A 19,709-nucleotide genomic window follows, 5' to 3' on the forward strand; every position below is an offset into this window, starting at 1 on the left:
TGTTACACAAGACACAGAGGTGGGGGTAGTGACAGCAGATGCTGCGATGAAAAGGCAAGAAAAGGTTTGTAAAAAGCTGACCGTATCTCGATAGACATTCGCTGGGAACAGCGTCTCTCGTCTTAGGTCACAGCAGGAGTCAGCCTGTTGGACCCCTGCGGCGGTCCGCACATCCCAGGACGCCTGTTTCAGGGAAAGAGCGTGCAAAGGGGAATCCTCCAGCCTGCAGACAAGATGGGTTCTGCTGTCCCTGGGTTTGGACCCTACCTGGGGTCTGACTCTTTTTCCTCAAAGGTAGGGGGTGAATCCCATAGCGTTAGGAGACCCCAGACCTGCCTGGAGTCCCAATTCTGAAGACGCAAATTTTTCTAAATGAATGGCTCTGGCAACTATACTTAACAATTCTGTTCTGTGAACTTGAAAGTTCCTGTGAGAGCGGAGCTTTAATGTTCCCACCGTAATAAACAACAACAAAAAAAGGTAATTATATGAGGTAAAGGACACCCTTAACCAACCTTACTGTGGTAAATATATTTTGCAATATATATGTGTATCAAATCATCACACTGTATACCTGAAACTTACACTGTGGTTCATGTCAATCACATCTCCATAGAGGGGGTGAGGTGGGGTGGTGAATGTCTGCCCTGAGCTCTGCACACACGGGCTCCTGAGTCCCCACTGGAGGGGTGGGGCTACAGGCCTCGCCCCTCCCTGGGGTGTTCTCCAGGGGCCCCTAGCTGTAGACTCCCTCTCCGCAGCCCCTCCACACCCCTTCAGGGTGAGTCTGCGTCTGGCTCCTCCATCGCCCTAGGGCTTGTGATGTGTGTGACTCACTGGTGTGATCTGGCTAAGGCCCAGGGTGAACCCTGGTGTGTGGTCCAAGCCTCCTCAGAACTTTGGCCACAGAAAGCCGTCTGGTAGAAACCCCTGGGTAGGCCCCACCTGGACGACCGGTGTACTCCTGGGGATCTCCATTTTACAGATGAAGACACCAAGGCTCAGAGAGGTCAAGTAACTTGCCCAAGGTCACACAGCCGGTGAGTTGCAGACCTCGGATTTAACAGAGGTTTTCTGGTTCCAAAGTTGATTCTTTCCTCTACACCACACTACACAGCTCACTAACCTAAGGCCATTCCCCAAAACATCAAGTTGCCTGAAACACAGCTATGTATTCACTAAGGGGACACTGCCTATTACTATTTTTAGGTTCCGTAGGAGTATGCCACCCTCTTTTTTCTTAATTTATGGTGCCCGTATAAGTGATCATAGTGCTTCACTAGCAAGTGATTAAGGTGAGCTAATTTGCAGGTTGTGTCAGCCAGGCTGTACGCTAATCCACATGTGGAACGTTGACAAAATTGGTTTCCTCATAAAAACAATTTGTAAATATTTACAAATATTTTTTTTTTGCCATTTTGACGCTCAACTCGGACTCTAACTTGGGTAGGAAAGCCCCCATAACTGTGTTCACAACCGTATGGAGAGCTTGGATGAGGCTCTGGGGGCAAGGGGAGGACAGGGGTCATCACCCTGACTCGAGTCCCAAGCCCCCTGCCCACCAGAAGGGTTAGCTATTCTTTACCTTGGTTCCTTGCGCCCCCTTGTGGCCAAGAGTGAAGGGAGCGCCCAGAAGGCCCAAAGTAAACTCCAGGGACGGATCCCAGAGGCATTTCCCAATTTTGGGTGGAACTTGCCCACGGAACAGCATGCCCTTCTCACGAACCTAGGTACTTCCCCACCTTATGAAAGTGAGTTTAACTTTTCTGATTATAACAGAAGCACGTTTCCAAATTTTAGAAATTTTGGAAAATACAGAGAAGTGTGAAGAAAATAAAAATCACATATACTCTGACCCAGCAGAGATAGTCACTGTCAGATTTTGGAAACATTTTCCCGATTTTTTTTAATGTACATACATATACACACACATATACAGCATCTGTTTATTTTATATATATATATATATATATATATATATATAAAATATATGTATTATTAATCTATAACCAGTCCAGAATTAGCCATTACTAAAGACCACATCTACCCATGTGGGCCTCCTCTACACAGTCTATCTGCCCTGCTTCTTCTTAAAGTAAAACTGTAACACACACGCACACACACACACACACGCACGGAATTACACTGTACTTAAACTTTTGTTTCCTCCCCCCTTTTTTTAACTGAGCCTTTCCCCCAGATCATCAAATATTATCAGAACACACGGCTGTACCATATCCCAGAAGATGGGTGTACTATACTTTAATGAATCCTCTAAATGTTGGCCATTAAGTTGTTTTTAATTTCTTACTACTGTAATTCATTCAAGCTATTCAAGATGAACCTTTGCACGAGTCTGACTGTTTCCCTGAGAAGAGTCCTCAGACATGGAATTTCAGGGTATGATATACACCCTGAATATACAATAACGCAGTCTTGGATCTCTGTCCCTCTGCACTGCAAGCCATGCCCCTCTTGTCCACCTGACCCATCCCTGGCACAGCGAGGCGCTTTCACCTCTGGGTCCCTGTGCTCTGCTGTCCCCTTGAGGAGGCCCAGGGATGGGGCTGGTCCCTCCTCTTCTTCAAAGATGCCAAGGGGATCCTCACCCTTCATCAGAATTCTGAAGTCCTTGAAAACAAACAAGTTTCTTTTTCTTTAAAGAAACAGGGAATTAAATAACACCGCTGGCTTCAGAATCTTAATTTTCCTTACACTTGGGGCAATCGAGCTACTAAATCTTCACAGTGGGGCTTCTGTTCTTAGGGTTTTTTTTTTTTTCTCTCTCATTTTTGAGGGTAAAACTATACTAACCTTCTGAGATTTCCTCTCACAAAGGTAACGCAGGCAGACGATCAGGTTACCTGGACTACAGCAGGTGACCTGTTTTGGGAGTCTGCTCACCAGGGCCTCTGGACGCACACAACACGGATGCGTCTGGGCGTGTGCTCCTCCATCAGCTCTGAGCATGGTGTCCTGTACGCAGTAAGCACGTAGCAAATGTCTCACAAATGAAGCAGTCTAAAGCCCCTTCCCTGCTCTAAAATTCTGGTTCTAGACATTTTATAGGAGAAGAATGCCAGGTGATTAGAAGTTGGACTGAGAAAGTCCTTTCTATGCTTCCCAAGAGCTTAGAGCCCACTGTGGGTCGGGAGTGAGCAATGGCTGTAGTTTGGAGGCGGCAGAGGCCAGAGGCTTGATATGGACGTTGAGGGTTAACGTGGATCCTGCTAAGCCGATGGGGCCAGAGAGACGGAAAGCAAAGGAATGGTTCCCTCTGCAGCTACCGTTTTCCTTAACAATTTCTTTTATCACCTTCCTGCATCAGGTGTTGGGAGAAAGAGGAGGTCTCTTGGTGCATGACCTGGGACTGGTGTTATCAGGTCCCTTCAGAAGAAAGGTCTTTGGATAAAGAAGCCCAAGGAAGGAATGTTGCCAAATTCCCATTCAAAGTGCTCTTTACAGCCTTCAATGGCCTGTTGTACCCGACAAAGGCCAGGTCTGTGCCAAAGTACAGGCTGAAGTTGTGGCTCTAATATGCGTATGTATGTGAATATCGTAGTTTTGCCTGTACAGCTTTTAATCACTTATAGCATATTAATTTTCATCTGTGTTATTAACTAATGAACATTTTCCATATGCCAGGTAGATTGTTACGTGCTCTGGATACATTCTTTTCTTTACTATCCACTACAATCCTCTGAAGTAGACCTTATTTAGTTCTGTTTCACAGATGTAGAAACGGAGGCATAGAGAAGTTAAGTTGCTCGCCAAACACCACGGAGTTGGCAGATGTGAGATACAAACCCAGCCTCTTTTAACTCCAAAGCTCATTTTGTTTAGCCTACTAAGTTCTATTGCTTTGCTGATGACATTTATCATCTTCTGCCTCATTCGGCAGGTATTTGTCCAAGTCTTACATTATGAGTCCTTTGGGAACATTTATCTTATCTCTTATTAGCCTGAAATGCCTTACACACAGCAGGGAAATAATCTTTGGCTCTTGATTCAAGCAGCAACCTGGTAACAGGAACTGAAGATCAAAGACTTTGTGGGGTTTTTTTCTTCCCAACTTTTTATTTTGAAAAATTTTAAACTTATCGGAAAGTTTCAAGAATAATGCAATGAACATCCATATATGCTCTACCTAGTTACACCAACTGTTAACATTTTGCACGTTTTTTCCCTTGACCATTTGAGAGTTAGTTGCAGACACATGCTATTTCACTCCTAAATACTTCAGCACGTGTCTCCTAAACACCAGGCCATTTCTGCATAATCAAGGTATAATCATCACTCAGAAAATTTTACATGTTACAATACTAACATAGTCGACATTCAAGTTTTCTCAGTTGACCCAAGAATGATCCTCAATAGATGCTTTTTGTTTTTTGATCCTGGGTGCAATTTAGGATCACATTGCTCTTGGAGTCATATCTTTGTCTCCTTTAATCTAGAACAGTTCACTAGCCTTTTTCTTAATATTTCATGAAATTTACAGTTTCGAAGAGACCAGGTGGTTGTTTTGCAGCATGTCCCTCAATTTGGATTTGTCTGATTGTTTCCTTGTGAATAGAGAGAAGTCACTTTTTTGGCAAGAATGAGCATGTGATGTCAGTCTGTACCATCCCTGGTGATGTTAAGATTGATCACTCGGTTGAGGGTGACTTCTTTGATGTGAAGGTACCCTTTTCTCTTCACTAAGTAACCTGTGGGATGACACTTTGGAACTGTATGAATATCCTCAACCGTCCAGCATCTATTGATGAATTTTGCTTGAATCAGTTATTGGTGGCTCCAAAGTGGTGATTTCCTATTTCTATAATTTCTTCTACACTTATGAGCTGCAGTTCGTCTCTGAAGGAGAGCTTTCCCGCCTCCATCTCCTCTCTGCCTTTGAATTATCATTTACCCTGTGTCACCTTGACTAAGTCACGTCACTTACCCCCTCGGGACCTATTTTCCTCATCCTTAAGATGAGATGACCTAAGGGCCACATTCTTGAATTTTAGTCACCCTGAGACGAAATCCCCATACAGATCGGCCAGGCATCCGCCAGAGAAGGAGACGCCGGGGTCGGCTGTGCCAGCATCCACTGCGGAGTGGCTGGTACCGCCGCATCCACCGCCGCGGCCCCTCCCCTGGCAAAGGTAACTAGTAGCCTTCGCGCCTTCTCGCGAGAGCGGGCCCCTTGCGGACAAAGGTGCGGTCCGCCGGCCTGCGCGCCCCACGTCCACCCCCGCCCTTCCCTGCGCGCCGGGCCCTGCCGCGCACGCGCGCACTCGGACGGTTGGCGGTGTCGGTCCGCCTCGGGCCTGCCGCGCGCGACCCCGGCGCGACACTCCGGCGCAGCCGCGACGCGGGGCTCGGGGCGCGCAGGCGCCGACGGCGTTGCTCTGAAGAAGACCGCGGGCGTGGGGCCGCGCAGGCGCGGACGGCGTTGCTCTGAAGAAGACCTTCTTCGGTGCCCTAGCGGAGCGGGCGGGCCTTCCTGGCTGAGCGGACAGGTCCTCCCGTCGGAGGTGAGGCGAGCCGGGGCCGCGGGCCGGCGGCCGGGCGGGGGCGGGGGCGGGGGCGGGGCGGCGAGCGGCAGGGCCCCGCGGGAGGAAGGGCCGCCTAACGGGGCGCGGGCCCGCTGGTGGGGGCGGCGGGAACCGGCCCCTCGGGTTATGGACCGCCGCGCCGCCACCTGCTCGCGCCCGGCCGGCACCCAGGACTCTCCGGGCGTCAGGTCGGACGGGAGGTTGGTTTCGAGGGAAGTAGGGTCCTGGAACCCCGAACCCACCCCCGCCCCCGGCTTCCTCCCCGGCATTGGAGTCCAGCATCAGGGGGGCTCTTCCACTCCCTGCCGCCGAGGGGAGGATGCTGAACGTGCACCTTCAAGGGACGAGGCGAGCTGACGGTCGCGTTAGTAATCGTGTGAAGCTGGGTTATAACTAACCCGCCACCCCACATCCCCCGACTGCGGCTCCTGCAACCCCGGGGCGCTGTGCGTGCCCACGGACAAGTGCATTTGGAGTCATGGAAATGTGCGAAACGTGACGTCTCTGGGGCTTCTCGAGTTTTTGCTTGATCATACCAGCAGTGCACTTCCCATCAGGATCCTGGGCCTGAAAAAGTAAGCTTGAACTAGGCAAAATTGAGGTCCAACCCCGTACGTGACTTTTGCAAAGTGTCTGGCAAGTGGTTTTGAAAAAGAAGCAAAATGCTAAAAGACTGTAATGGGTCCCTGGATGGATGTTTCTAAACATTTAAGTGTATCTTTTTTCTTGTCGGTAGATAAAAAACCAGACTGTAAAGCCTTAACATTTCTATTTGAATACGTAGTGCCTGCTTTTTAGACTGAACTTCGGGAAACATTTCAACAGATACCGGCATCGGTTGTGATCATAAAGAGTAATATCAGATTGCAGTTGGCAATGTGTAAAAAGCCTAAAATTGATCCTTTGAACACAAAGGACTGAATTGTAAATCACTTGCTCTGGGAGTGAACTATGAAACCTTGTGGCTTAGAACAAAGCTTTACGATGCTATGAGTCAGTACATTTATCTCCTTTCACCTTTACTCTTTCTTCTTAACTTTATATATATTTTAATACTCCGTTCTCTTAACATATCCTAATATCTGTCATATTTGACAGGTTTAGGTTAAGGGACAAATTTTAAGTGAATTCACAATTACGAAGTGCACCATAAAGTGTGTGTTGTGTTCAGGTGTGGTGGGATAGGCAGAAACTTAGCAGAAGGGCAGACTAAGAGCTCAGCCAAATAGAAATAAATAGCTTCGGTTGTGTAGGTGATTCAGGCATAGTAATTGCAAGGGCTAGCTGGTGCTCTGGATGTTTCTGGTGTAGTAATGGGGCCAGAGGGGTTGCTTGAGGGGGTTCTACGACTGGTTGGATGTGGCTTTTGAGGCTGCTGCAGGAAGAGGTTTCCCGTCGTGCAGAGGGCAAAGGAATGGTATGTTCAGCAGTGTCGATAGGCCTGAGATTTTGATGTGAGGGTCATCTTGGCAGTAGAAAGGCTGGCCGAATGCTAAGTAGGCAAGATGAAAAGTCAAGCCTCTTGGGTTTTGAAGGCTGTAACTTTAGAGTGTATACCGATTTGGGGGAGCAGACTGCTGCAGGTAGACCCTGTCCTATATCTGGTTACTAGGTAAGATTATAGCACTTTATTTTAAGAAGAGTTTTGAGAGAGGGCATACTCTGGGTGAATACATTTCAATTAGTGTGGTAATTCTTAAGAACTGAATGTCAGAGTGGCAAAAACGGTAACCCTGAAGATGTTTAATTGCATCTGTTTTACAGATCCTCAGAAAATTTACCTTGACATCTTACACAGCTCTTTGGCTTTATAACAGCCCAAGAAATGTTTTTCTAATGTACATTTTTGCATTTTTTTAAAAAGTAAAAGTCCAGTTTAACAGAGCATCTCCTTCAGCCTGGGAGAAATTTCTTTTCTTTGCAATGCAATCAGAAAGATGACCTTTGTGTATCTCATGAAAAACCCTTTTATTCTCTAGCATTCTGGGAAGCTCTTTTTAAAGGAGCAGCATGCTTTCTCTTAACTTGGCTTGCATTAGGGCATAAGCATTAATGACGCAAAGGAAGAAAAAACTGTATACCTCTTCTCACAGAACTAACCAGTTGAACAGTGAATAAATACTAAATAGTTACTTCTATTCCCTTGTCCTCATTTTTCTTTATAAGATATGTGTAACACACCGACTTACTGTGACCTAGGAAAGGCTGCCAAGGATGTCTTCAACAAAGGATATGGTAAGTATGCTATTGTGAATTGCCAATTTGGGGGTAGGCATTAGTACTGAATGCCTACTATATGGGAGATACTGTGCTTAGTAAAATGAGGTTAAGTCAGCATTAATCTATTTTACAAGATTTAAGGGGATCACCATTAGCAGGTTACTAGACTTCTGTTTTTAGAGGTAGAGTCCCACAAGCATTAAAAGCTGTTGTGTACATTAACACATACATAGCATTTGCGTATTTAATATTATCTGTTGGGTGAAGTCATTTAAATCTAATATGTGTGCCTCCTTTGGTTAGCCCTGGGGACAGCTAACGTAGGGGGTGTAGTTTTCCTCCTCCAAATAATGGCAGTGTTTTCAGCTTTTGACTTCTTTGGAGGAACATACAGTGTTTGAAAGCAAGTGGACATTTATTTTTAGTTTTAAAAATTGAGTCTTTACATTTTTAATTTTTTGTGGTGTACACATTTGATGTTTTATTAACTAGTAATGTTAATTATATATTTTAAGCTTGTATATATATATCAGCATAATTTCTGATAATTTTGGTTCTTAAAATAGTACACATTCCTTTCATCCATTTGTTTTTTTAACTTATATTTTCAAAATATGTCTTTATTATTTTGAGGGACTTAAAAATTAAATTTAAATTATTTTGTTATAATTCAATTCCTTGTGGAACTCTCACCTAACAAGAATACTGAGTATTTTCCATATGGAATGTACTGTGGACTATTTTCGTAATTTCTAAGTTGCAGACACTGGAGTGCATGTCACATTTTGTACATTAATGTTTTTTTGTGTGTGTGTGTAGGATTTGGCATGGTCAAAATAGATCTGAGAACCAAGTCATGTAGTGGAGTGGTAAGTACTTAATATATATATACATTTTTTAATTAATTAATTAATTAATTTTATTTTTGGCTGCGTTGGGTCTTCGTTGTTGCGCGCGGGCTTTCTCTAGTTGCAGCGAGCGGGGGCTACTCTTCGTTGTGGTGCGCGGGCTTATCCTCGTGGTGGCTTCTCTTGTTGCGGAGCACGGGCTCTAGGTGCGTGGGCTTCAGTAGTTATGGCACGCGGGCTCAGTAGTCGTGGCTCATGGGCTCTAGAGCGCAGGCTCAGTAGTTGTGGCGCACGGGCTTAGCTGCTCCACGGCATGTGGGATCTTCCCGGACCAGGGCTCGAACCCGTGTCCCCTGCATTGGCAGGCGGATTCTCAACCACTGTGCCACCAGGGAAGGCCCTTAATATATTTTTAATAGATGTAGCATAATTAACTTAAAGGAACCTGTTTAAAAATCATTGTGTAGTCAAGTTACTTGAACTGGCATACTTTTGGTGCTATGCTGTCTTCCCTACAGCTTTGTCCTGCTCTCAGATTTCAGTGAGCCGCTCAGCCACTTGAGCCCAAGGACAGTCAGGTTAAATTTAGGGGAAGACCCTTTGTGTTTGTCATAATAAGAGTATTCTGAGTCTTATTCTCAGAAGATACAGAATATATGTATACATATGTATGTATATATATGTATTTTTTTTTTGACCCGTGCCATATCTTTATACTTTCATGAATATGTATATGGACACTAAAATCTTTGCTTCCCTTGTATTGGGTTCATGCAAATTTTGTTGCCCTTTTACAAAAACAAATTAATTTTAGTCTCTGTCCCTTCGCGATTAGTTGAAACAAATGTAGAAATGCATGTAGAAGATTAGTCTACAGTTTTTATTAATGTTCATAAAGTCTTTTTTACTGGAAGTTAAGAATATGGTAAAGGACATATCAGTGTATTATCAGAGCGTCACTAACCAGAGCTTTCTTTAAGTAAGTCTCAGCAAATAGATCAACTCTACCTTCACCTTATTCTCTGATTTCTCTTTATTGGCTGCATCTTTTTTGTTTGGTATTTACCTATTCAAACCAGCGTAAATTTTATTTCTGGATATAATGATTTAATTAGAAGGGCAAGAAGCATGTGGAGTATTTATGGTACTTTGTCTTAGGCTTCATATAGTCCTGGTTTGTCACTATTATTCTTTCCCTGGGTTTTCTAGTAGTAAATAAATATGTATGCAGCTACCCTACTAGGATGGGATTTTGTTATCTCGTCTATTAAAATAGAAAAATTATACTCATTTTGATTAGTACCTCAGAATTTGCTCAAGGTAGGTTTGTGTTGCAAAAATCAACAACTAAAATTTTATCTCCCTTTCATGCTGCTGTTGTGTGTGAATATTCATTCAGATGGTAAGAAAAACAGTATATTTGTGTGCTTGTTTTTATGGCTGCTTTTGTTCTCTGGTACTGATTTAGGGTAAATTTCATCCACTGCTCCAAATTTTCTCGATCGTATCTTGGTATTTTTATGATATGCCATCTGTAACAGTAACATTTTCATGATTGTTTTGTTGCATACCAGCATTTAATGCAGAACCATAGATGTTATGTGCATGTTATAAATATATTTTGCACTGTTTGAGCTAATTATGAAATTAGACAAAAACTGAAGCAATTGTGAGCCTGGAACTCAACTTAGGAAAATTCTAGCCTTTTCTTTGAGATTTGTACCTCTGGCATTTTAGATTTTTGACAGAGCTTCAGACTAAGAAATGATGATAAGAAAGAAATATAGACTAAATACTCTTTTACCTTTATTTTTTGCACCAAAATTAAGGTTTATATTTGCTATACTTGCAAGTTTATGAAAGGTAAATGTGAAAAATAAAACACTAGGTAGCTGGATCTACTAAAAGAAAGTGATGTGAACTATTAAACATGACGAGCATTTTATCGTGTTTTACCAAGGCCTTGCCCCTAGTGTGCAGTGTGATATTCTCTTTGAAAACTTTCTGCGTGGTGTAGATAAACAGATCACAGTTTCCCAGTTGTTTCATCAGCCTGTAGAACGAGCGTTAGGGGGCAGGGTTGGCGGGGTTTCATTACTGTTGGCAATATTTCAGAAATGTTCTTTAAAAACAGGGCCAGTCAGAAATGTTTTTTCTTGACAGTTCATAGATTGACAGTGACAGGTGTTGAGTGCTTCCCCCAGAAGGAGATCTATTTCTAATTGCTTATTGTCATCTGACTGAGGGACACCTAACTGGGAGGAGGATATATTTTAAGGCATTCATAGTAACTATTTGACAGGGAAGAGGGATAAGTTACAACATTCCATTTTCTTGTGAAAAATGGGTATTTTCAATTATTGAAATTGTTTATGCTGATAGTCTTACAGATAGTTTTGTGGACAAAAGCAATAAAGTTTTTATAACAGTGTGAATGTACTTAATGCCAGTGAACTGTACACATAAAAATGGTTAAAATGGTAAATTTTATGTTAAGTGTATTTCACCACAATAAAAATAAGGCTTTTTAATGCAATAAAGTTCTGGCCCTATTAAAAGGGGGCAATCTAGGGCTTCTAGTGTTTGGGGATTTTTAAGGACTTTAAAGTTAACTAATAGTTCAAAAGGTATGATAGAGAACTGATAGTCTTTTTCATGTCATGAAAGTACATATTTAAGATTCAATATTTTTGTCTTTTTAGAAAAGGCATTTATTTTCAGTAAAGATATTTTTCTTTTAAAAGAGAGATTCCCATTTAGTAAGAGAGTATATGGCACAGAAATATCAGTAAGAGAGGTGGAGTAATGGGAAGATGCAAGACTGGTTAAAATATTTAGAGATTGGAAAGAAGGAAGGAAAGCAGGAAATAAGTTGCTGCAGAGTAGGGCTGTGGTAAAAAGTAAGTTGTGTTGGTTTCTGCTACATTGAACATTACTTTCTGGAATGAATATTTTCTATCTGATGAGCTGATTTTAAAGTAATTATTTTTTCTTACCAGGAATTTTCTACTTCTGGTCATGCTTACACTGATACAGGGAAAGCATCAGGCAACCTAGAGACCAAATACAAGATTTGTAACTATGGACTGACCTTCACCCAAAAGTGGAACACAGACAATACTCTTGGGACAGAAATCTCTTTGGAGAATAAGGTAAGAGAGCGTTGAAAGTTATCTGTAGGGTAAAGTTATCTTGGGGATAAAATGATGAACAAATCCCAAATATAATCTGAATGAGATCTTGCACCCTGTCTAGTTTTCGTATTTTTTCTCTGCATGTGGCCTTCTGTGGTATGTTTTATGTTTTTAGAAAGTAAGGTTTTGTTGCTGCATACATAATTATGATATCTTTTGTTCTGACCAGTTCTATAATACTTACTGTTATACAGCTGAGCCTCTCCTGAGTAGACCAAGCTATTTGTAGTGATGTAATTTAATTTTGTTTTTTAATCATTGCAAAATTGACTCCACAGAAAAATGTTTCTAAAATTCTTTAATGTTTTCAAAGAGAAAATCTTTCAGCAGTTATTTGTCAAGTGCCTGCTACATTCAGGGCACTATTTTTTGAAGTATGTTTATTTGCACATCACCATATATAGATAATGCGTATGTATGTATAGCTAAATAAATTACTTAGGTTGGCTTGTTAAATGTCCAGTTATAATAATTTCAAGAGGATATCACAGTTATTTTGCTGTATTGGGATTTTGTGGTTTTGTACTCTAATTTACATTATTGGCTGTAACAGGATTTGACCTATATGTTTTAGCCTTTTTTTGGGTGAGAGAATCATGATGAAGCCTGGGGGTGAGGGGAGTGGGATAGGGGGCAGGGAAGGAAGAAGAGGCAATTTATTAAATCATTTAATATTTGGCTTTCTTTAATGACTTTCTTGTTTGTTAGAGAGGAAGTTAGAGAAAACTTTAGAATTGGTTTTTCAAGTCAAGAAAAGAATTAAAAATAGCTGATTGTTAATTTGAAATCTTTATTTTTCAGTTGGCTGAAGGGTTGAAACTGACTCTTGATACCATATTTGTACCGAACACAGGGTAATTATCCCAACCCCATTTTCTGAAATGGTCTTGTGGCTTGAAGGGATAGAGAGGTCTAGGGCAGGGAACTGCAGGAGGAGCTCTGGAGGTGAGGGGCACAGAGACCTGTGTGTGCAGGAGAGAGGGAGGGACCCTCCCTGAGGACACTCCCTATGTGACACTCAAAGAGGCACATAGTAGAAAAAATTTAGGAGCTAGAGGGGTCTGAGACGAGATATTTTTTAAGCTGTCCTGAAGATTCATGGATGTGATGTCTTGCTGAGAAGTTAACATCTTTTTTTTTTTTAGAAGTTAACATCTTAAGAGAAGAGTGTAGTCTCCTGGCACCAGAACACTGCAAAGAATAGTTCTGCTTACTTGATTTCTTAGCCTTTATAAATCCCCCAACTTCTCTGACTCAGTTTTTTCATCTGAAAAATGGGGATTATGTTGTTTCCTACCTGCCTCTCTCTAAAGGACAGGTGCTTGATGGGGGCCACGTGGCATTTCTCCTCCAGTGTAACAGCAGGCGTGTCCTTTCTGCTACACACCTGTGTTGTCTTCAGGACAAGCGCAGGACTATTAAGAACTGATTTCGTGTTTTCAGTATTGTCCTTCAAAAATGTACAGTTCTGTTCCATCCATCTAACATTGTCCAGGGAGAAAACACTGGCCTAAGGAAAATAAATATGCTTATTAAAAAAAAAAGTACACTTCTCTCTATGACAGGTTAATAGTTTAGAAGTTTGTTGGGCGTTACCTTTTGTAGCATTTGGAAACATTTAAAGAAATTTGGTTTCTTGTGTGTCTGTATACATACACATTCAGATTATTAATTTGGTACTGAAATATCTTACACCTTTTTATACTTATGCTTTCATGAAATTAATCATGAAATATCCTATTCATTTGAACTTACAGTGAGGAATAGGTAAAAAATAGTATATGTATTTCTAATCCTAACAAAATTACATTTGTAGAGCTGTCATTTGAAACATTTTTACTGTATATGTGCCACCTGCCAAAACAGTATTTACATTGTGGGAGAGGAGGGATCTTACTCTAAAGATTTCTGGACAGCAGTGAAAACTTGTGCTGTTTTCATTGTGTTGTTTTTGTTTGTTGTTTTTTACAGAAAGAAGAGTGGGAAATTGAAGGCCTCCTATAAACGGGATTGTTTCAGTCTTGGCAGTAATGTTGATATAGATTTTTCTGGACCAACCATCTATGGCTGGGCTGTGTTGGCCATTGAAGGTTGGCTTGCTGGCTATCAGATGAGTTTTGACACAGCCAAATCCAAACTGTCACAGAATAATTTCGCCCTGGGTTACAAGGCTGCAGACTTCCAGCTGCACACTCACGTGTGAGTGTTCATAGTTGAGAGCTCCTCCTTTAGCGCCGGCACGGTCGCGCAGAAGGGTGGTAGCCATTAGCATGTTGAGAAGGTTGGGAGGGGGTGGCGCGTGCGTGCAGTCATGCCTTGGTGGACTCCAGCCTCACTGTGCTGCACGGTCGGCAAAGCGCTGCAGAGCTTAGTGCACTTGGTGCTAGTGCTGTGCTGCTGGCGGCTGCTGGCCTCTGAGCCTGTACCCCAGCCACTGGGATGGAGGGAGCCCGGGGCAGCGGTCACCTCCTGATAGAAGGGATCCTTTGGAGGCGTTCCTGCTCCCTCTGGTTCCCTGTTCATCTTGGCAGTTTCTAGAAGCAGGTCTGTTAGGATCATGAACAGCCCCCTAGTTGATCTGAGCGTCCTGGAACATCCCCGGTGTAATTCTGTGGAGGTTTTCAGGTACCCTGGTCAGAACCCAGTTACCTGGGTTGTATTCAGAAGTAGCGGAAGTCCTCAGAGCAGTCCTGGGTTCAAGTCTGTAGGCTGCAGCCTGTTGGTTACATGAATTTGAACTTTTTTTTTTTTTTTCTAAATGACGACTGCTCCTTTGGCTTGGTCGGGTCTTCGTTTCTGTGCGAGGGCTTTCTCCAGTTGCGGCGAGCGGGGGCCACTCTCTTCATCGCGGTGCGCGGGCCTCTCACTATCGCGGCCTCTCTTGTTGCGGAGCACAGGCTCCAGACGCGCAGGCTCAGTAGTTGTGGCTCACGGGCCTAGTTGCTCTGCGGCATGTGGGATCTTCCCAGACCAGGGCTCGAACCCGTGCCCCCTGCGTTGGCAGGCAGATTCTCAACCACTGTGCCACGAGAGAAGCCCTGAATTTGAACTTTTAAGCTGTATTTTATGTCTTGGCCTACTGGGCACTGCTGCTGTCCCAGGTAGAAAAGCAGAGGATCAGCTCTGTGTTTTTGAAGTGTTGCAGATTGCTTTCCACTAGACACTCTATTCCACTTATGGTGACTAAAATAAAGTCACTAGTGGTGTAGAAAGAGGCATTGAAATTGATGAAACAGTATTATGAAAACTCAGGGACTGACTTCTGGGGTGCTCTGAAGGAATACGTTGCGTGCTTCCCTGGGGCCATGCACTGTAGCTATTGTATGGGGGCGCTTTCTAATGCGAAGACTGTGTTTTCAGTGAAATCCAGAATTGGCTTGTAGCACTATATATTTTTTTTCACAGAATCTTTATGTAACTCTACTTTGAAGTTTCTAAATACTGTGAACATCTCAGAGACATACAGATCACATTTACTTGAGGTGTCTGCCTTTGTGCATAATTGAATTGTGTCTAAGAAATTCATATCACGTGGAAGAGCCAAGTAAATGAGTCAGATGTTACTATGCTTTAATTAGGTGGTTATAAATTACATAACTGTTTTGTTTGGAAGTCAGTTATGCTAGAAGTTTGCTGAAGTCTGTAGCTGTAAAATAAGACCCTGATTTAGATAGTCTTAGAATTTGTTTCCATATTGTAACAAACTAGATATTTATGACTTTTCTTATGCTGTGAAAACAGGAACGATGGCACTGAATTTGGGGGGTCGATCTACCAGAAGGTGAACGAGAAGATCGAAACATCAATAAACCTCGCGTGGACGGCTGGCAGTAACAACACCCGTTTCGGCATCGCCGCTAAGTACAGGCTGGATTGTAGAACTTCTCTATGTGTAAGAATGTGCTGCAGATTGGGTCTGCTCTTAGGGTTTCGTCTAAGTCGTAAATGGATGCTGTGATGTGGTTGTAGTTTGCATGTTCTTTATTGACTTTGAGCTAGTCACTGTGTAGTGAAAAGAGCATACACCTGAAGTCAGGAACTGTGGGTTCTAATCTTAGTTCCTCCTGTATTTGTTGTCTGACCTTCTCAAGTCATTTTATCTCTTTGGCCTCAAAATTTTCCTATCTATAAGTTTCTGGGTTTCGATTACTATTCCTGTTGCCATTGGTAATTCTTGCTAATAACACTAATTGAGCTCTTAAATTTCAGGTCTCGTGCTAAGACTTTATGTGTATTATCTCATTTAACCCTCACAACTACTCTATTTGGTGAGTAGTATTACCCTCATCCCCATTTTATAGATGAGGGAGCTGAGACTTAGAGAGGTCAGGTAACTTGCCCAAGGTCACACAATAAGAGACAGTGCCAAGATTTGATCCCAGATCTGTCTGTCACCAGAGTTCATGCTCTTACCACTGTCAGAGGTTGTAAAACTGGTAACTCAAAAGAATTCAGTTCACAGGAGGGATGTTTGGCTGCACAGTGTTTTAAAATTTTGCTCGAGGCCTTTAAGCATGCATTTTCAAGGTCCCCTCTGTCCCCTACTGACTTCTTAAAACATTTATCTTTTATTAATTAAGTTTTCAGTTTTACTAATTCTGGATTGGTCCTAAGATGTTTCAGCTTTGGAAATCTGATGCATGGAGTGGTTGTGTTGGACTTATATATGAAATTGATTGTTTTCTAACTGTTTCTATTTCATCTCCTAATCTTAGGCTAAAGTGAATAATGCCAGCCTGATTGGACTGGGTTATACTCAGACCCTTCGACCAGGTGAGTAAAGGAGTGAATAACTATGGGCTTGGGGTAGAAGGTGATGGAGGAATAATGAAAATAACCTACAGACAACCTGCAATCACTTTAGGTTGATTCAGACCGTTTTGTAACATTTGGTTGTTCGAAGTAAAACAGATTAAGCACTTTTGTTTAAAAAAATGTTTTTGTACAGTAAGTTCCCTACATATGAACGAGTTCCATTCCAAGAGCGCGTTTGTAAGTCCAATTTGTTCGTAGGTCCAACAGAGTTAGCCTAGGTACCCAGCTAACACAATTGGCTATATAGTACTGTACTGTAATAGGTTTATAATACTTTTCACACAAATAATACATAAAAAAACAAGCACAACAAATAAAACATTTTTAATCTTACAGTGCACTACCTTAAAAAGTACAGTAGTACAGTACAACAGCTGGCACACAGGGGCTGGCATCGAGTGGACAGGCAAGAAGCGTTACTGACTGGAGGAGGGAGAGGAGGTGGGAGGTGGTAGAGCTGAAGGATCGTCAGCAATAGGAGACGGAAGGCAAGCTGCAGCTTCACTCATGGCTGATGTTGATGGCACAGGTTCTGGCTCCTTGTTGGATTCAATTCTGTCTACCCTCTTGAAGAAATGATCCAGTGATGTCTGGGTAGTACTGTACCAGCTACATCACCACTGCTTTTATGCTTGCTTCTGGACATCCTGGGCTTGAAATAGAGATACCGTACTACTGTATTCTATACAGTACAGTAAAGTACACAAAAGCACAACCACTTGTAGAGGATGCACACATGTGACAGTGTATGCCAGACACATGAACTAACTTACGTGACTGGACATGTGAACACACGTTCGCATCTTTGAAAGTTCACAACTTGGAGGTTTGTATGTAGGGGACTTACTGTATTCCTAATAATAACTTGGTTACTGTGGCTTGTGAGTTTGGTTGATCACTCATCATTCTTAACCCTGAACGCCAAATAAAGTGTGCCGTGACTGTGCTTTACAGATCGGGTGGCTGTGGATAACCTGGCGTCGCGTGAGTAACAGATGTGATCCCATAGCCAGCTGTAACCCATGCCACTGACTCCACCCGTTGCTTCTAGGAAATGCAGATCTGATGGTAACGCTTGTTACAAGTGACTGTGGTGTTTGCTTCTTCCTAGGAGTGAAACTGACCCTGTCAGCTCTAATCGATGGAAAGAACTTCAATGCAGGAGGGCACAAGGTCGGGCTGGGATTTGAACTAGAAGCTTAATGTGGTTTTGAATAAGCATCAGCTTTGTCCCTGGAGGTGAAGAGAAATGAACCCACTATGTTTTGGCCTTAAAATTCTTCTGTGAAATTTCAAAAGTGTGAACTTTTTATTTTTCCAAAGAATTGTAATCCTCCTCACACTGAAGCCTAGATATCGAGTCCAGCCTAAGGGAGGTGTGCTTGAAGGCATGCCCAGAAGTTGTCACATTTGTGCCACATTTCAGTTCGGTTCCGCAGTGTTATTTTCAGTGTGTTGCTCAGCGACAGTGTAGTGTCACGTTACAGAAGAGATGACCCGACCCTCCAGTTGTCCATCACGTCCTGCATGTCCCACACCACTTTTCCATGACCTTGTAATATATTGGCCTCTGTGCGGCAGTGGAATCTTTCGTTTTGCATCAGAGTAAAATAAAATAAACCCATCACATTTGGAACATAATTGCTCATCTCACTTGCCAGTGCTGGTTTCTTGTATTTGGTGTGATTGATTTTGTTGTGGAAAACACTCATCTGTGGGATTTGTGTCTGAATCATCTGTGCTGCCGCCCGTCCCCGCCACTCTTGTTTACCGCCCTCCTGCTGCTCTTCTGCGGTCAGGCCGAGTTGTCGAACAGTGCACTTTGTTCTGGGGGGTTAGAAGCACATCTGCTGAGGTCCTTGCTACCTGTTGCAGTATGAGAGACTATATCCTGTTGGTAGTTTTGTAAAGCTGCTGAGGGAGAGTGAGCGTGTGAGTGGATGAAAAGAGGGCAAAGGAAAGAGTACAACTGGGGGAAACGCTGCCAGGGAGAGGCTGGTGGGAGGGGTCACAGCTGGACAGGGTGCATCCGTGGCCCCCCCGGGCCTCAGGACAATGCCTTTGATGACTAGATCTAGAAGAATCATGGCCAGAGGATGGAAATAGCAGTTCAGAAAAGAAATGAGTAGACTGTGATGTCTTCAGGGCTTACTGGTAAATCATCTTTCTCAGAGTAGAGCTCCTTTTGAAAATCTTTTTTTTTTTTAACAAAATATGTGCTGGTTGCTACAGATTCAGTCAGTGTAGACATAAATAAAAGTGAAAATTCCCATTCCTCTCTCCAGTCCCTCTTTCTTCCACTGCCACTAATAGCTTGGCATATATCCTTGCGATATTTTTCAGTGTCTTTAGAGATCACATAAATATCTATCTATATATATAAAATGTTAAAATGCGTATCTTGTCTTGCAACATACTTATAAAGTTAACAGCAGAGTCCTCTTTTTCTGTTTGTATAAATATGCCTCATATTTTTTATTTTTATACTTTTGTATAAATGTGGCATTTATTTATTCCCCTTTTTCCTGTATCCAGTCTGCTTTACAAAGAGTGCTGCATTGAATATCTTTGTCCGTTTATCTTTGTCCACTTCCGTGAGTATTCCCATGGCAGCATGGCCCAGTAGAACTTTCTGTGATGATGAAAGTGAGGTATGTCTGCACTGCCCCACACGGCAGCCACTAGCCATGCGAAGCTGTTGAGCACTTGAAATGTAAGTAGGTCAGTGGAAGAACTCAGTTTTTAGTTCTATTTCATTTAAATTACTTTTAAAATTGAATAGCCACATGTACAGTAGGGGCTGTTGTATGAGAGGTGCAGGTCTACGGGATCGGTTTCTGGAAGTGAGATTGCTGAGTCATAGGTTGTGCACATTAGGTAAGTAGTACAAAATCGCCCTTCAGAAATTTTGTACCAATCTGTGTTTCTACCAATGGTGGTGAAGAGTACCCATTTCCCCATATCCGCAAAAACGCTGAATGTTACTAGACTTCAAGATTTTTACCAGTTTTAGAGGTGAAAAATGATATCTTGCTTTAATTACATCTCCCTAATGGCCAGTGAGATGGAGCTGTTTTCGTGTGTTTACT

The 19,709-nt window shown here is 42.7% G+C and overlaps 1 protein-coding gene across 2 annotated transcripts; it reads left to right on the plus strand.

Moving 5' to 3' along the window:
• Positions 1-5,338: 5,338 nt before the first annotated feature.
• VDAC3 (voltage dependent anion channel 3) lies at positions 5,339-18,261 on the plus strand. 2 transcript variants are annotated; one of them, XM_068532003.1, is made up of 9 exons: positions 5,339-5,522; positions 7,710-7,778; positions 8,583-8,632; positions 11,611-11,763; positions 12,607-12,659; positions 13,777-14,004; positions 15,547-15,697; positions 16,521-16,582; positions 17,732-18,261. In XM_068532003.1, exons 2-9 carry the CDS (start codon positions 7,712-7,714, stop codon positions 17,808-17,810), a joined length of 843 nt encoding a protein of 280 aa, XP_068388104.1. In that variant the 5' UTR covers positions 5,339-5,522; positions 7,710-7,711; the 3' UTR covers positions 17,811-18,261. The 2 variants fall into 2 exon arrangements, with proteins under 2 accessions (XP_068388104.1, XP_068388103.1); XM_068532002.1 differs by having other exon boundaries at positions 5,343-5,522; positions 16,521-16,578.
• The last annotated feature ends 1,448 nt before the right edge of the window (positions 18,262-19,709 follow it).

The sequence above is a fragment of the Eschrichtius robustus genome, chromosome 21 (assembly GCF_028021215.1).
Source record: "Eschrichtius robustus isolate mEscRob2 chromosome 21, mEscRob2.pri, whole genome shotgun sequence".
Taxonomy (NCBI): domain Eukaryota; kingdom Metazoa; phylum Chordata; class Mammalia; order Artiodactyla; family Eschrichtiidae; genus Eschrichtius; species Eschrichtius robustus.